Source organism: Pistacia vera, unplaced genomic scaffold, assembly GCF_008641045.1.
Source record: "Pistacia vera cultivar Batoury unplaced genomic scaffold, PisVer_v2 Contig397, whole genome shotgun sequence".
Lineage (NCBI taxonomy): Eukaryota > Viridiplantae > Streptophyta > Magnoliopsida > Sapindales > Anacardiaceae > Pistacia > Pistacia vera.
The window spans coordinates 288740-306976 of NW_022196220.1; the positions used below are offsets into that span (position 1 = coordinate 288740).

General features: G+C 36.2%; 3 protein-coding genes across 5 annotated transcripts; 2 read left to right on the forward strand and 1 right to left on the reverse strand.

The window, feature by feature from the left end:
* Nucleotides 1-1991: 1991 nt before the first annotated feature.
* On the forward strand, nt 1992-5137 carry LOC116141306 (serine/threonine-protein kinase PEPKR2). 3 transcript variants are annotated; one of them, XM_031426828.1, is made up of 4 exons: nt 1992-2226; nt 2430-3308; nt 3949-4245; nt 4476-4755. In XM_031426828.1, exons 2-4 carry the CDS (start codon nt 2546-2548, stop codon nt 4604-4606), a joined length of 1191 nt encoding a protein of 396 aa, XP_031282688.1. In that variant the 5' UTR covers nt 1992-2226; nt 2430-2545; the 3' UTR covers nt 4607-4755. The 3 variants fall into 3 exon arrangements, with proteins under 3 accessions (XP_031282688.1, XP_031282686.1, XP_031282687.1); XM_031426826.1 differs by having other exon boundaries at nt 1995-2226; nt 4489-4853; XM_031426827.1 differs by lacking the exon at nt 1992-2226 and having other exon boundaries at nt 2546-3308; nt 4489-5137.
* Nucleotides 5138-7609: 2472 nt separating this feature from the next.
* LOC116141292 (bet1-like protein At4g14600) lies at nt 7610-10067 on the reverse strand. Its single transcript, XM_031426809.1, has 4 exons — nt 9836-10067; nt 9613-9736; nt 8818-8874; nt 7610-8119 (listed from the first exon to the last, which is right to left on the reverse strand). The coding sequence occupies exons 1-4, from the start codon at nt 9904-9906 to the stop codon at nt 7958-7960; spliced, it is 414 nt and encodes a 137-aa protein (XP_031282669.1). The 5' UTR covers nt 9907-10067; the 3' UTR covers nt 7610-7957.
* Nucleotides 10068-11760: 1693 nt separating this feature from the next.
* LOC116141303 (uncharacterized hydrolase C22A12.06c) lies at nt 11761-13278 on the forward strand. Its single transcript, XM_031426823.1, has 6 exons — nt 11761-12165; nt 12286-12384; nt 12480-12521; nt 12631-12760; nt 12965-13066; nt 13148-13278. Exons 1-6 carry the CDS (start codon nt 11944-11946, stop codon nt 13222-13224), a joined length of 672 nt encoding a protein of 223 aa, XP_031282683.1. The 5' UTR covers nt 11761-11943; the 3' UTR covers nt 13225-13278.
* Nucleotides 13279-18237: the final 4959 nt, after the last annotated feature.

The window sequence follows — 18237 nt, forward strand, 5'->3', positions numbered from 1 at the left end:
GGTGCTCGACGAATTGCCCAAACCAATCTATCCATCTCTTTTTTTATTGTTGGGCGGTGATTTTTGACTTCGTATCTTTGCAGCCATTCTTTGATCGCCCCACTTCTTGGAAATTCACCCAACCACACTTATTCGACTCCTAATTCTCCCCTCTTCAAAACTCACCCTCCACATCGGCTTCCCTCACTCACCATTTACCGTCCACCAGCCTTTCTTTTGTGCCCAGTGGGGGTAGTGGTTGGGCCAAAATCTGGAAAGTGTTTTGGGAATGGCCAAAACCTGGGGTTAAAAACTAATTTTTTAATTTATTTTTCAAGGGTAGTTTAGTAATAGCACTATTTATACTATGTCAGAACCCAAAAAATACAAACAATGTTAATTTAAATATGAGAATCTGAAATTTATGAAACCAAAGGTGAAACCTTGGATTTTGCTAGACCTTGGGTGAGAACATGTCATTTACTCACATGTGGATGATAATGATGAGTAATATACGATACACACTCTCATGGTTAATTTGACATCACATATTCAAATATCTGTATACAGTACATCTACCATAATATGTGAAAAAGCCATTATAAATTAATTTTTATAGAAATCATTCTTTACAATAATTAAATTGAATAAATGAATATTTTATAATTGCTTAAATTGAAATTATCATATGAATGTAAGACATTTTACCCTTGAAAATGCAATAACATACTTTATGTATAATTCAGTTATCAATAGGGGTGTTCAAAAGCAGTTAACCGCTTTTCCAAATAGAATTGGTTTTTCGGTTCAGGAAAATTCTCAAACCGAAACCAAACTAGTTTGGGGAAAAAACTAGTTTTTTCAGTTAATCGGTTTTGAACTGGTTTCCCCTTGATACCTGATCGTTTGTGTGTGTCTCAGTGAGTGAGTGAGAGTGAGGAATCTAGAGAGAACTCAAAGAAGACGAAACTGAAGAAGATCAGGGATGGAGCTGCTTTTGCTTGCTGGAAAACTACAGAGAATGGAGCTTGTCCTGCTGCTGGAAGAAGACAACGAAGCCATCGGAAGAAGATGACGAAGTTGCCAGAAGAAGACGACAAAGCTGTTGGAGTCTAGAAGAAGACGATGAAGACGACGAAGCTGCTGGAAGAAGACGACGAAGCTACCAGAAGAAGAACGATGGTGTAATGTGGAGTGTGGACGCCGGGAGACTAGAGAAGTAGAGTATATGTGACGCGGTGACGGGCTAACGATGAAGAGTTTTGAGAACTAAGAGTGAGAAGGGATATCGAGAATTTGGGATTTAGGTTGAGTGAATTTAGGGGTTTAGTTTAGATTATTATTTTTTTATTATATATATATAACGGTTAAAAAAATCGGTTTTGGTTAACTGATTTTGATTTTTTCTTGAAATGATAGCCGAATTGGAAATCTGGTTTTTATTATTTTTTAAAATCATTTTTTTGCTAATCGATTTTTCGGTCCGATTACCTATACGTTCGGTTTTTGCAATTTTTTTTTTAACATTCCTAATTATCAATACATACATTCCGTACAATCAGACATCAACATATTCCCAAATCCCAACACACAATTCTACGACACATAACACAAGTCTCCGTCGCCACGAGCAAGACGCGTGTGATAACATACTACCCTTACACCACCATCAAAATCAATCACATCACATGCTTCATTGGGCCCCATGCCGCTGTCCTTTATGGCGCAAATCTCAAAAACTCTCTAACTCAATTCCCGTTGGTCTCGTGACATTGCGAAAAATCGGACGAATTAGACTCCTAGTCCGCATTGAAATCAACCATTTAGACTCCCAGTCCGCATTTACTCAAAGGATGCTTTTGCACACTCAATATGTAATTTCTCAAATAAGCTTTCGGGTTTCACCCGTATTTGTGAAACCGAGCGTTTATAAACTGGACACGTCAGTCAGGTGAAAATGAAAAAAAAAAAAAAAAGAAAACCCCTGTTTCCCTCTGTTCACTATAAATTATAAAATAAGTTATTTTGGTACGTAAAAAGACTTCTTTTTTTTTTCCCAAATCGTATGATCGGAGAGTTCTAGGGTTTCTAGTTGGATTCGATCCTCTGGATTTTGGTTTTCAGATTCGCAAATATTCGGTCACGATTCGCTTTTAACATTCATTGATCGTTAGTGAAATAAGTTTGATTTCGCTTTTTTCGTTCTGGAATTTGTTAAACCGCGAAGAACATTGTTTCGGATTGAAGGTGCGTTATTTGCCCTAATTTTTTTTTTTTCAATTTTCTAATGAATTGATCTTCGAGTAGAAATTAATAATTGGTTTGGTTTAGGGAGTTAAAAGTTATATTTTGTATTTCCCGCAGATTGGAACTGTTATTATCATGTATTTAATTAGACACTAAACAGACGTTACCATATGAATTGACAGATTGTTAAACCTTTGTTGCAGGAGCAAAATTCCGAAGTGAATTGCAGAAACATAATGGGATATTTTGATCACTTAAAGAGATATTAATATAATTTAGGCATTTTGTTAGATAGAAGTTTATCATCAAATTAGATGTCATGAGGAAGAAGAGAAAAGGTAGCGAAACTGATGCTTGTAAAAGTACACCCATTAAAGAGGAATTGGGACCAACTCGAGGTTCACTGGAATCATCTAATATTAGGTCTCATTACTCATTAGAAGATTACAGTAGGTTGAGAAAGAAGTGCAAAGAAGATGCAAGTCCTAAACCTCCTGGTTCATTTAAAAGTAGGCTTGCAGGTATTGCTACCGCCCCACCTTGTGGTGCCTCTTCATCTTTGGTTCCCCCAGGACGAGGACTTAAGAGGAAGATAGGTTGCATAGATGTGAATACTCAAATGGGTAGGAAGAATAAGGTTGAAGACGATTATACTAAGGTTGATGTAATTGGGCATGGGAAATTCGGGTCTGTCTGGTTGGTGAAGTCTAGGGTTAGTGGCGCAGAGTTTGCATGTAAGATTTTGCGTAAGGGAGAGGAGACTGTTCATAGGGAAGTGGAGATAATGCAGCACTTGTCGGGTCATCCTGGTGTTGTTACATTGCATGCAGTCTACGAGGAAGCAGAGTTTTTTCATCTTGTAATGGAGTTGTGCTCTGGGGGGCGATTGATTGATCATATGGTGGAGGTTCAGTATTCAGAACAACGTGCTGCTAATATATTCAAGGATGTAATGTTGGTTATTAAGTATTGTCATGATATGGGAGTTGTGCACAGAGACATTAAACCAGAAAATATTCTTCTCTCCAACTCAGGGAAAATAAAGCTTGCGGATTTTGGCTTGGCCATGAGAATTTCAAATGGTACATATTCAGCACCTACTTTAAAAGAATTCAAAATTTTTGTACTGGCTATGTTTATGCATTCTGTAACATATTCTTTTAAAGTTTTAGGAAAAGGAGTCAAAATTCAGGTGTTTTAAATATATATTAGGAGAGTGTCAGGACTTTCAGATTGGCAGTAATATGCATTGTAAAATGCCAATGCATAGACATAAAAAGAAAGGAGAGGGGGGATAGCACTGTGCAAGAAGTTTAGTGCTTTATAGATTTCGTAGTATATGCCAGGGATTATTTGGCATAATATCTGGACATAAGAATTATGTGACACATTGAGTAAGTGATCAGAATGCGAAAAAGGAAAAAGGATTTCCTTGAATATGACTTAGTTAGTCTTAAGCCAGGTGGCAATGGATTGTAATTTTCTTTTAGAAATCTATTTTGTCTTTTTAGTTTTTTCTTATCACCTGGCCTTTAGTGCTTTTCTTCCAATTAGTCTACCGTTGATGAGAAATGTGACGTTATGTGTAACTGAACCTAAATGTGGTATGTTGGCATACCGATCTTGAATTATAGGTTATTTCGTCTCTTCCGTAATTAGGTAATTTATTTCATGAAAACCATATCTGATGCTTATGAAAGTACCTATTTACTGCTTTTGCAGGTCAGACTTTGTCGGGTTTGGCTGGAAGTCCGGCTTATGTTGCTCCTGAAGTTCTCTCTGGCAATTATTCTGAGAAGGTTGATATATGGAGTGCTGGTGTCCTCCTACATGCTCTCTTGGTTTCTGTTCTTCCATTTAAAGGAGATTCCTTGGAAGCAGTTTTTGAGGCAATCAAGAATGTAAAGCTAGATTTCCACTCAGGAATATGGGAGGAAATATCTAAACCTGCACGGGATCTGATGGCAAGAATGCTGACTAGGGATGTTTCATCAAGGATAACAGCTGATGAAGTTCTAAGTAAGCTTCTGATGTTATGCCTGTTAAAATAATTGAAAGTCATTTGCATTTCTCTCCTTCATTATCAAACGGATTGTTCTAGTTTTTGTGGGAATTCTTGAAAATTTTTGTCATAAAATTTGATTCTGTGTTATCATAAAGTGTTTTTGTTATAATTTATTGTTAGATCTGAGTAAAGCAGAATTCTGGGTGTCTTAGCAAGTTTAATATTTGTCACTTTGTTGATGAAGAATGGTATTTCAGGGCACCCATGGATATTGTTCTACACGGAGCGCACATTAAGGACATTAACCATCAAGTCAAAATTGAAGAACCAAGCAGTAGTATCTTCCCGTCAACTAGCAATCCATTCTGGACATGAATTGGCTAGAACCAAGATAGATGGTGAACTGCATGGTGAGGGTTCAGACCTTCACTCATCATCTGAAAGTTGGAGCTCGAAGTCAGAGGAGCAAGATGAATGTGATTATGTGGATGTGCTTGCAGAGGCCATTTCCAATGTGAGGATTTCAGAGCCCAAGAGGAGTCGACTGTGTGGTCCCACCGGCCCAATAGAGCAGCAGTGTTCATCTAACATGACAGCTAACAATCTCTGTAGAGCATTTTGATCCTGCTGACAAACTGACACTCATAACATCATTATCTCCACTGTTTTTGGAGCTGGGGTTTAACATTAACCTGTCCTGCTACAAATTTCAGTGGCAAACGATGGTTACACACCAACATAACAATATCCAGTAACCGTGGTGTTATTTCTCCGCAATGTATTTGACTGAAACTTGCTTAGTTGCTTACTAAGTTCTAATAATTGTTCTAGCCTGGTTGACAGCAAATTCCTGTACAGAAGATGTAAATATAATGTTTGATAATTGATGATTCTGGCTTGCCTTCACTTTCAGCCTATGCGGATATAGTGTTTGCTTATTTTTTTCAAATGATCTCGTTCATTATTAAGCATTCTGGCTTTGAAGAATCTGAGGTATACAAAACCTGGAAAGTAGCAGTTCTTTCAAGTTAATTTTCCATGGACTTGGATTTTTCTTTAATGCCCACAGTCAACTCTCAATTTTTTTTTATTTTTTATTGTTGGATATTTCGAGGTGATACCACCGTCAATGGTGGAGGCAGTTCTTTCAAGTTAATTTCCATGGACTTAGATTTTTCAATCTTTAATTCCCACTCTCAACTCTCCAAATGTTTTTTTATTGCCGGATATTTCGAGGTGATACCACCGTCAATGGTGGATCTCCACAGTGCACACCGATTCTATACGCGATCGCTAAGTCTAAGAAACGTGAACAAGAAATTAAAATGTCGCACTGGCAATTAATGTGATCTTAATTTAAAATTAGCCTATCTATGCTCTTACCAACACCGTATTTATTTGAGATAAAGATGGGAGTTAAATGGAACATTGTTCGTTCACCATTTCATTTCCTTTATCACCATCTATGGCATCCAACATCCTGATCCCTTGTCAGTTCCCTCAGATAGCCAATATAGAACAGCTTTGGCTGAAATATCGGTACATTCTTCCTGTTAAACCAGCAGGGAAGGGCCATGATTATCTAAGGCTGCATGTGCAACGTTTGCATCTGCCATTTGACTTTTATTTTTTAATTAGTTTACTTGATGTATTTGGTGTCTCAATCTCGAGGTCAATTTCAGCCTTAAAGGTCTTGGTACCTTCAATTGCACTTCTCTTTCATTCTGAGAGTATCCCCAAAGCTTTAACCAAGCATAGTAGTTCATTTAATCTTGCTAAACTCTTGATATCCATTTTCTTGCTGATTATAGTCCTCATTCTTTTCCATTTACAACTTTCTCCTTCCTATTCTCCCACTTCTACCCCACGGGCTTCTTTCAACATATAGAAACTAAAGGCAGTGGATGCCATCAATGGCCAAGATCAGTCCAAGGACAGTAATACTTTAATCTTAAAGCTCCGAGACTCGGTTACTTTCCTTCCCCTCAAAGATTTACGATATACTGAAACTGCCATGATCGGGCACACTTGGTTTCTGAGCTCCTTGAATGACACCCATGAAGATAACGAAGCTGAGTACCTTTTTTTCCCTTCACAAGCATCAAAGGGACGACTTCTATGCATTAAAGGACACAACAAAAAAGATGGTACCAAAAACTCGTATGCCTTGGCATGGCCTGAAAGTCTTCTAGAATCGACAACTCTCTTGAAAGGCCTCACATTCGTGTCAGACTCTTACTATGACTATGGAAATTTGTGGCACGGAATGTGCGCCATGACTCCTTTTGTTAGCTGGTCTATAAAGAATGGTTGCTTGAAGCCAACAAGATGGGTACTGTTCCATTGGGGGGAGCTCAGAGCTAGAATAGGATCATGGCTACATCATCTCATGCAAGCGAACTTTGAATGCGGCATAACGAAGGTAGCATGGGAAAGGCAAGGAAACTCGAGGTTTTTGACTTGTTGAGATGCAAAGCCAGGGCAAGTTGCAGCATAAACCGTGCGGGTGAGGGACAAGAAGCCAATGAAAAAGGGCAGCCAATTATAAGGCCAACCTTGCTAATGAGGAGAGGTGCAAGATCATTCAAGAATGCAACTGCCGTGATTAATATATTTGCAAACGAATGCGCACGGGTGGAGGGTTGCATACTGAAGGTGGCTCAATCAGAAGATCTCAGCTTCTGTGACCAGGTTTGTGGCTTTTCTCCAACTGCACTTCCAGGTAAACTTTAAACACATTATTCAGTAGACACTTGTTGGCTATGATCGAGAGGTAATTCAATGGATTTATGGCCAGTACAAACCCGTTTAAAAGCTGCTAATCGATTTTTGTAAGGTTTTCTAAAAACATTTCTCTGGCAAAAGTAAATCATGGAAAATTCAAATGATTGTAAAAGGACAACTATGGTTGTAACTAATAACCATATGTAATGACTAACAACCAATTGTACTATTGATTCAGATAAGAGTAATGAGTAACACTGACATTGTTGCATCACCGCATGGAGCACAACTGATAAACATGTTCTTCATGGAGCACAACTGATAAACATGTTCTTCATGGAGCGCAACAGTAGTGTAATGGAGTTCTTTCCCAAAGGATGGTTGGAGCTTGCAGGTGTAGGCCAGTATGCACATCACTGGATGGCTGACCAATCCGGGATGAAGCACCAAGGCGCATGCTGGGACCCGCTCGGCAAGGAGTGCCCTTCTCCTATGCGTGGTCCAGAGTGTTTTGACTTTTACAAAAATGGTCAAGTTGGCCATAATGAAACCTTCTTTGCAGAGTGGGCAAGCAACCAAGTGAGAATCAGTAAACTAGAAAAAGCCACTAGGGGTCATTTAATCAAACCTCAGGGAAATTCAGGAGCCTGTGTATGCTAGTATGTAATTCATTTATCATTTCACAGTGCTGATAGAATAAAGTTTTTACAAGCTTAAATGGAATTAACAATGCTTTCACTAGTGTTGAGATCATTTGTCAAAGCTAGAGAATAACATTATGTAGTAATACTCAGATCATTCACACTGGAACTAACAATCTGTCTATGGTATACGAAAACCTAAAACCAACAGATTTAAAAATATCATTACATCTGCAAAGGTCATTTGAAAAGGCTTTTACATAAAAAACCTGTGCAATAACCCTTCGGCACAGCCAGAAACCATATTGCCTTCATTCAACAGATTTTTAGTATGCTAATTGTGCAGGCAGGTGCACCAACCTCATCGTCTGAACATTTTAGACCACAGGTAGAGCACAGTGAAAAGAAGTAGTGCAAAAAGAACAACATGAACAATATGGTTTGAACCGTGTTTGACAATGCTCTTGTTTAATCTCCTCATATTGTTCTTCACACCTGCTTGAGCTTTGATCAGGGTCATTTGCTGTCACAATATGAAATTAAGCTTTCAGGAGGCAGTAGGGCCTTTAATAAGTTTGTTGGTTGGAAAGAAGATCATAATAAATTCATCCCTCCTATAAGTGCCAAATACATACAAAAACGGTGTCTCCTCTTCACTAAAAGAAGTCTTAAACAGCCAAAGGCGCCTAATATTTACTGACTATTTTCTAGTAAATGCAGCAAAAGGCGCCTAATGCATCTATATTTCCTGACTGTTTTCTAGTAAATGCAACGAGGAGAAATGAAACATACTTGGGTAGAACATGACAAGTCAAATGTTAGACCTCACTTAAATTTAAAATGCCATCTAAAGATCGTGAACTGATTATCATGCATTTCACCAGCACTTTCGGGAAAAAGGATCCCAGCAGATAAAGTACTGAAATTTTCAGAACATGATTCTGTGTTACTACGCCAACCAGCAGCAATGTTTAAAATGATCCCAACAAATAAAGTACTGAAATTTAGAGTTCTGCATATAATCACTTTAATGTTGTTTATCATAACACTACTTTTCGCTTTTCACCACTCCTCATTTCTCTTTTCACTCCACAAATTTGAAATTTCATGTACTTGAGCCACAGAAGTTAGAACATTCCAACATTAAGAATTCACAGCAAACCGGAAATCAAAACACACTTTTTTTATTGAGCAAAAGTTTATGTAGATTTAATAGCATACCAGCTGATCTAAGAAATCCTTCTGAAATGTTGCTTCTGAATGTATGTCATGAGCAACCTGCACCACCATACTTCAATAAGAGATAAAAACAAGACAAAAGAGCGATTTCAAATCTAAAAGCAGGCTATAAATCAAATTTATCGCCCCATGAGAAAAAAAAAAAAAAAAAAATTGATGCCAATGGAGAGTTTTAGAAGAAAGATTACTTCAAGAAAAGGAAAAAGTATATCCTCGTTCAACTATACAATAACACTCATCAGGAAATTCAGTTTTTCAGTACTTGTTAAGTATTTATCGCCAAGCTCATCCACAAATTCCCCAACACCTTCCTAACAATACATATCTGAACAAACGTAGCAACTCAAAGTGCGATATTGTCAGGTGGAAAGGATTTGTTTCCTAAACTCCATTCGTGAAATTTTTCACATTCTTCAAAGTTCTTGCACTGCCCCAGGTGAGCCCCAGATTTCACACAAGAAACACACAATTCTCACCATTATAAAAATTGCAAATACTTGTAATCAATAAAACCACGAACCCTACTTTGAATATTAACTAACATTAACCTCACAACAAACCATAAAGCCTAAGACATACAGATATCATAAAAGTAAGATACTAAGATACATAAATCAAAAAAAATTGTCAAGCATAATCTCGCCAAATACCCTAACAATCATCCATAAACTCCAAATTATACATATATGTGTGTGTGTGTGTGTGTGTGTGTGGAGTTTCAATAGTCTATATAATAGATTGTGAATAAAAATATATTTGTTAATTTTAATAACTTACGTTTCTTAACTGCCTGACTTGGCTACGGAGACCGGTGATCTCATCGTCCAGGTCAGCATTCATCGGATCGATCCGCAATTGTATTTCATCCGAACCAGCAACAGGTCTCGTGCTTAGACCCTCTCTTTATACACCGACAAAGATGAAAAAGAAAAGAATATTTTAATCCTCAGTTCAATTAATTAGAAATTAAATTTTTCGTCTTGAATTAAAACATGAGCACCTTGATCTATAAGGAGCGGCGCCGCCGTAAAAGGAGCCGCCGGTACCACCCCTGTGAGAATTGGAAGCCATTGAGAAATTGGCCTGGACGAAGACGACCTTTACCGAGCGATTCTTGAACGTTGCGTCTACCGTTGGAGCAAAATTATATCGACGCGGATTGCTTTTGATTTTGGAAATTTTCAAAGAAATGTTATATGACGTGGTCGACAGATGGATCACCGTTGGTTTTGATAATCAGATGGTACTGGAAGTTCTGTTTTTTTGTTGTTATATCGTCTGGGTTTAAAATCATGTGGAGTATGTTTTACCGTAAGAGACAGTGATTTCATACGTGGCGTAACGTAATTGGTTAGTAATACTTTGGTTTATAAGTTAGTTATGGACAATTTCGCCGTGGTTTGAAGTTTGAACTTTGAAGTGGCTATTTTTAACGATAAATTTTAAGAACAGCTTATTAATCTTATAAATTTATGAGTCAACCGTTAATTGTGTAACATTGTTAGTTCTAAAAACTGTTGCGACAATTGTATTTGTAATGACTAGGACATTTGATTGATAATGTAACTGAACAACAAATTTAAATGAATGAACATAAAATGAAGCAATTAATTATGGAACATGACTCAAAACTGAAGGTCGTTTAAAAATAAATTGAGCATGTTAATTAAGTGGGTGGAAATTTGGAAATGGCAATGTTAGAGAAGGCTGGTGGACCCTGCAATATGATGTTATCAAGTTGAATATTGGGGCACTAGCCGCACTACAGGGAGATGCCATGGTTTGTAGGGTCTTCATTATTAGATTTTTTTTTTTTTTTTAAATGATTGAAGTGTTTGAAATAATTTATTTAGATCTCAACTAATATTTCGAGATCTTTAAATTATTGATCAAATAATAGCTTCTACAGTTATCCTTATTAGCACTCAAAGAATAATTCAAACTCAAGACCTCTTAAATAATACATCTAAAAATCTCCATCATATCACTCGATTACCCAAAAGTAATTCATTAAAAGATGTCTCGACATAACTTGGATCTTCCCCTCTCCAAACTAAACTATTGAAAATCGAATGTTAATTAATACTATGCATTTAAGATTGTGCCTAATTTTCAGATAAATATTAATTAGTGAAGACCCGTTTGGTGCACTCTGCTATAATGAATGTGCACTCTGTTATGCAGTCTATAATACTAAATGAAATATATAATATAATATATTCTTCCGTGTATTAAATTAATTTATTTGTTTAAATTTTGATATTTTATTATTATAACACTAACTTCTTTTACCTGCAACTTAAATTTATATAAATTATGTAAATATTTGTTAAAAAATTAATTTTTTAATAAAAATAATTAGTGAAACTTAAAATATCAAAAAGATATTTCAAAAAGGAATAAAAGTTTGCATTTATTTATATTAATTACAAACAATAATTTTTTTAAGTTAAGTAATTAATTAAAAAGTTATTGAAGTGAATAAAAACAATACGATACAACACTTGACATACCCTTTTGCACGGTAATACCTGTTATAATGAATATGCATTAAATATTATACATTATGTTAATATAGTGCAAAGTCTATCAAACATTATATTCGTTAATATAATACAGAGTTTTACCAAATATCATATTTAATATTATACGATACCTCTTATACTATATAATTCAACAATTGAGCATACCAAACATACCCTAAGATATATAAACTTAAAGTATTATTGTATATTAATATTACAATTCAATGAGTATGAATTCCAGATTTTGTTATGTAGTATGATTCCTAATTTAAATGTGACTGATGAAAAACGTGTTCACACTACTCACACTCACACCTACACCTCATTAAGTTTCCTCGCAAGATCACAGCCGTTGAGAACAAACCAAAGGACCATCTCCACCGCCTGTTTACTTTGACAATCTGGAGCCGCGCAGCCCCAGTATCTCAACAAATCTTGCGGGTGGGCATCACACGCGGCCCAAGTGGCCTATAAATTTAGAGCCGCACCTCCAAAATTATCGGAACGCATATAGCCTCAAATCCTGTCGATCGCTTATGTCGTGAAACCAATACCAAAATTAAAACTTTCAGAAACTTTGAAGATGGGAAGTGAAGCTGAAATTCCGAAGAAACCAAGATTTTTATGTCTCCATGGATTTAGAACAAGTGGAAAGATTTTCAAAATACAGTCAGAGAAATGGCCTCAACAAGTACTGGAGAAGTTGGATCTTGTTTTCCCAGATGCGCCTTTTCCCTCACAAGGAAAATCTGAAGTTGAAGGCATCTTTGATCCTCCTTATTATGAGTGGTTCCAATTCAACAAGGTCAGATTAGATTATATATTCTGTTTTCTTTAAAGATACTACAAAATTCTGGTTTTATTCTGAACATATTTTTAAAGAACCATGGTTGGTCTTGGTGTTTATGTTGTTTTCTTCTATCAGGAATTTACCGAGTACATCAACTTTGACGATTGCCTTGCTTACATCGAGGATTTCATGATCAAACATGGACCGTTCGATGGTCTTATGGGATTTTCACAGGTTTCCGCCTGCAATTTGAACTAGTTTTTAAAATTAGAAAAACAATTTGTCTTTCATGATTAATTTAATTCATGGCGCGTTTTGTGCAATATTAGGGGGCGATACTGTCGGCCGGGCTAATTGGATTACAGGCGAAGGTACGTTGAAGTTACGATTAGTCAATGAAGACAACTGCTTTGAATTTTACAGTCAGCCAACAATTCACCTACGCTTGCTGTTAAGCTATTGTTTGTTTCTGGCTGGCAGGGCGTAGCCCTTACGAAAGTTCCAAAAATAAAGTTTCTTATTATTATTGGTGGGGCAAAGTTTAAATCACAATCAGTGGCTGAGATTGCATATGCTTCTCCGATTCAATGCCCCAACCTCCATTTTTTAGGTATCACATTCTTCTCCATTTTCCTTTTTTTAATTCTGTTCGAATCCATATACCTTATCACGACTCTAATTTAGCGTTTCCAGAGTATTACTCTTTTTTATATATTCGTTTCATTTCAGCGCAATTTTACAAAATTGATGGATTGGGCCAAGTAGCGTTCAATTTGAGTATTGTTGATGACTCACAAAAATTGTGTTGTTGCAGGAGAGCAAGACTTTCTGAAGCCTTATGGATTGCAACTCTTGGAATCCTGTGTGGACCCTGTTATAATTAATCATCCCAAGGGTCACACAATACCCAGACTTGGTAATTTACTGAATCCTCCTTCCCTCCCTCACTTATCCATTCATGATTTATTAATAGAAACTTTATTTTTTCTTATTGCAGATGAAAAGGGTTTGCAGACGATGTTAAGCTTCATCGAGAGGATTCAGAAGATGTTGCCCGATAAAGAAGAAAAGTAACTACATATTCTTAGATGAGGTTGCTTGACTAGCTCGATAAAAGAATATGATTTGATCTCAAAGGATACCCATATTATTTCATGAGTTATTGTCCTTTACATCATGGTTATCAAATCGTGTATCGTATCGTGTATCGAAAATCTAATTTTTTAAATCGTGTATCGCGTATTGTATCGTATCGTAAGATACGTCTTTTTCAAAAAAATTAATAAAATAATCAAAATTTTCTAAAAATTAATATAATCCCCAAGATTAATAAAAGAATTTTATGGTATTATTGACTTTAAATTACGGTATTACATAATAAAAATTAATCACAAAATTCCAAGATCAATGTCAATCTATATCTCCACTTATATTATTATTATCATGTAAAATGGGCAATACATATTCCTCTTTACTTTCTCATGTAAAATAGATAAATTTGGACAGGTTTTAGTGAATCGGGTTGGATAATCCGGTTTCGACCCGAATTTTTTTTTGGACTTTTGGCCCAAATTAATAAAATCGTATCGATTTATATCGATATTTTTAAGGATACGAACGGATACGTATCGTATCGTATGATACATATCAACGTATCGAATAGTTTAGGATACACTATCTGATACGTATCGTTGGTGACCTGTATCAAATCATATCGTATAATACGTATCGGGTATCGTAGGATACTAACAACCATGCTTTACATAAGAATTATACTTAAAAAAGAGGTGTATAACGTTAAATCATCCTATTTATGATGATCAGAATGATTTTTGTATAATGTATTCCATTTCACACGCCGCAATATTCAACGAAGAAGGTAAAAAATCAAAGTACTAACTATACTTTATTATGTCTAATCCGTTACAGTTTATAGATATGAAAATTAATTAACAGAGGTTTGTTTAATGTAAATGACCATATTTTACTGTATATTGTTGTATACAGTCATGGATGACATTATCAGTGATATTTGAGTAAACGACTTTCCCACCCAAGGTTTGGTCTAATGACACTTTCTCACCCAAAAAGTTTCAAAATACAGCTTTACTACCCACCACATAGTTAACTTATGTCAGTAAATTTCGTTGTGAAGAAGGACAGGATGGTTAAAAGTTTGTTATAAGTAAGGGCAGAATGGTCAATTAACATTTCAATATTTCTGAAAATTGAAATAGGATACAAATAAAAGTCGGCCATATTTCCGTCTCCAATCACTGGTCGAGCGACCACTGCATCTTTGCGCAAACTCACTGTTTCACAACTCGATTCCAGCTGTTTTAGACACCAAAAATCACCACTGTCACCACCCTACAATCCCCTTCCCTACCTCTTCAAAACCCTACCCTTTATTGGCCTTCCCCACTTGCCATTTTGCCATTGTGACCTGTACCACCGTTGCGAGACAATCGCGTTTTGCGACCCTAATCCCCTACATAACGATTGTATTTTTTTGGTGTTGAATTGTGGTTTGCTATATGAAGTGTTTGTGTTGCTATTGTGTTGATTTTTCTAGTTGCCGGTCATTCCCCCATCTCTCCAACCTTGCTGCTCCATCCAAGCCCACCACATGTTCGACCTATTGCCCTAACTAAAAGCCCCAGTAACTAGCAAGGTAGCGTGCACACAAAGCTACTGTGCACAAGACAACACGAGCGAGCGTCCAGCACCACCAAAACCGTGCGTTGGCCTGCCCCTTTGCCACCACCAGATACCGCGACCTCCATACTCCAAAACCCCCTTGACTATTGCCTAATTGCTCCCACTGTTCATCAACGCCGTTTGGATAAGGGTTTTCCCATTTCTAGCCGAATTTCTATCGATTTCGGTAGCAAAAAACCAAGATGTCACTACCACCAGATTCCCCGATCTTCATACTCCAAAACCACCTTGACCATTGCCTGATTGCTCCACCGTTTGTCAATGCCGTTTGGATTAGGGTTTCGCTGCTTCTAGTCGAATTTTGACCGATCTGATGGCCAAAATCCAAGCCGTCACCACCTCCTGCTTCACTGACCCCACTTTACAAAATCCCCACCACGCCTCTGCCAACTTGCTTGCCGTTCATCGTTCAAGCGACATTGTTGCCTGCCGTCAGTTTCGGTCTAGATAATAATAATAATAATAAAAATAAGTCAAATAGTAAAAGATATTTTCGTTTTCGCAATGCATATCACTGTATTTAATGAAAATTATTAATGAAACATAACGTTTAGGTAGTAAAATTGTATTTTGAAACTTTTTGGGTGGGAAAGTGTCATTAGGCCAAACCTTGGGTGGGAAAAAGTCGTTTACTCTTGATATTTTTATGTATTGGAAAACTATTTTGTTGATGCAAGAATTACACCAACTAGAGTGATTCGATCAACCTAATCAGGATTGAAACTAATGTGTGTTTGATTACGGGTAATCAGCGCAGTGAATAAATAATCATAGCAGTAAAGTAAATGACAAATAGATTTTTAAAGTGGTTCGGCGAGTTGAACTCTTAAGCATACGTCCACTGTTATTGTATTTGCTATGAGAGCTTACAATGACAATCCTATAAATGTTTTCTAACCCCTTTCTCATCATTGGAGGGGGTTTATATACAAATTTTGTACAAAAGAAAGAGCGAAAATAAAGGGATTACAATTAAATTTGAATGCAATTCCGATATTCTTGGGTTTGAGCGCTGAGATTGCGCTAGGATTATTGTCAATCTGATCCCTTTCGAGATATCCGGGATCTGGAGTTATCTGTGAGCTGGTTGAACAACCGTAAGGATTGGTCGCGATTAACTTGTGCTAGGTCGAGCTACAACTCGACGAGCTTATGCTGGGTCTAACAGTCAATTGAGTCGAACTGATTTTGGATCGAGCTATTACCTCACAACTCTCCGAGCTTCATGGAAAAATCACACACAACATATGCTCCCTAGTATTTGATGCTCGTTTTGAGCTTCGAAGACTATTGCTCGATTTGATATCAAGTTCGACATTATCGGTAGGGCATTGGATGCATATGCAGTTGAGCTTTGAGAGTCGGACTCATGCCCAGTCGATGTACTCTATACTTGGACCTTTTCTCTTATACGATACTCTTGACAAACTCGGAATTTGAAAAGAAATGATAGTTGTGTAAATTCCACGCGATCATGTCGCATTAAAATGTGGCAGCCTTTGGTAGTTACTTTTCGTCGCGTGTGGGCAACTATAGTTGTCCACGCGCGAAGTTGAGGCAACATACGACGACGGTTATGATTATGGTAGTCTGACGATTCATCGCCTCTCGTGGATGGTTGACACATGGCCATGTCCAAGGGCCGAGATTGCTCGACGAATGGAGGGTCAAGATTCACTGTAGATCGATAGCTATGATCGAGCCCCGCCCTTTCGTCTCCCATGCAAACCACTATACAAAAAAAAACATAAATAAATAAAAAATCATCAATTAACAAAATCATGAAGAACATACGTATTATTGACACTAATTAACATGACCTTTAAACAATTAAAAAAATACCAGACGTATTGTTGACACCAACTAACATATTGCGATAATACACAACTGAACATACGCCCCTTTTATAACCCCTTATTTAGATATTTTGAATGCCAACACAATTAAATACAAATTGAATACGAAAAAATGTTTGCAATGTCAATACAATGCACTTATATAATTATTAATAAACAGGTATGATTTTACTACTAATGCAATGCACCTACATAATCCAATCTTTATGTTTATTTATTTAGACTTTGAAATACCAATGCAACAATTAATAGTCTACATCATCACCAATAAAATTCAATCACATGACAATCACAAATCCAATGTGTTATTATGGTTAGACCTTTAGAATATCAATGCAATACACCTATATCATTAGTATTATTATTAATTATTAATACAACCAATACAATACACCTATGTAATCCAATCTTTATATCTATTTATTTAGACTTTGAAATATCAATGCAGTAATTAATATTGTCTACATCATCATCAATAAAATTCAACTATATGACAATCATAAATTCAAGGTGTCATTACGTTTAGACCTTTAGAATACTAATGCAATGCACCTGTATTATTAATTATTAATACAGATTTTATTTTTTTAATTAATTAATAATTATAGATGGAACAATAATTATCAACCCAACGTCCCGAGATAGAGCAATTTGATTGGTTTGTCAATCTAATGTGTCAAAATGGAGCAATTTTAGAGCTTTCAAAATGTGTCATGTGGCGATGAACTCATATGGATATTCAGCTATATATATATATATATGAGCAATACTAATTTTACAAAGACACGTACAAAGACAATCTACACCATTGATTTTCATTATTTCTCTCTCTCTCTCTTTCCGTTTTTTTTTTTTGTTTTTTTCTTCTAGATGATGTCACTTTGTAACTCTCTTTATATGAGTCTTTATAAGGATAGCATACAAAGACACGTACAAAGGAGACATACAAAGACAATCCACACCTTTGATTTTCATTATTTCTCTCTCTCTCTCTTTCCATTTTTTTTTTTGTTTTTGTTTTTTTCTTCTGAATGATATCACTTTGTAACACTCTTTATATGAGTTTTTATAAGGATAACATTTTTTTCTCTATATATATATACACACACACGAGAAGTTAATTATGTAGTAAAATTATTTTATTTGAATTTCTCTGAAATTAATGGATCCTTTCTGGGTTCATCTATTTTTACATCTGACCGATACAAACGCATAACATTATCTAGAATAATCAATTTTTTTGAATTTTTCTAAGATTTTCCAATAATTAAAGTCAATGACGTGAAAATAAACCCCAAGCCCAAAAGCACTACGCACTTGAACAAAAGAATGTGGTCTGTAGCCTCTGCTATATGCAAGAGCCGAAGAATGACATGCTTGCTTTTTAGCCAAGCACTCCCTTTCACTGTCGCTTACTATAACTCTTCCATTCTCAATTCCTCGCCTTCTCTCTCCAATCACTTCTCGGTAACACTGTTTTATCTTCTTTATCTCATTTCTTTTCTTGTGT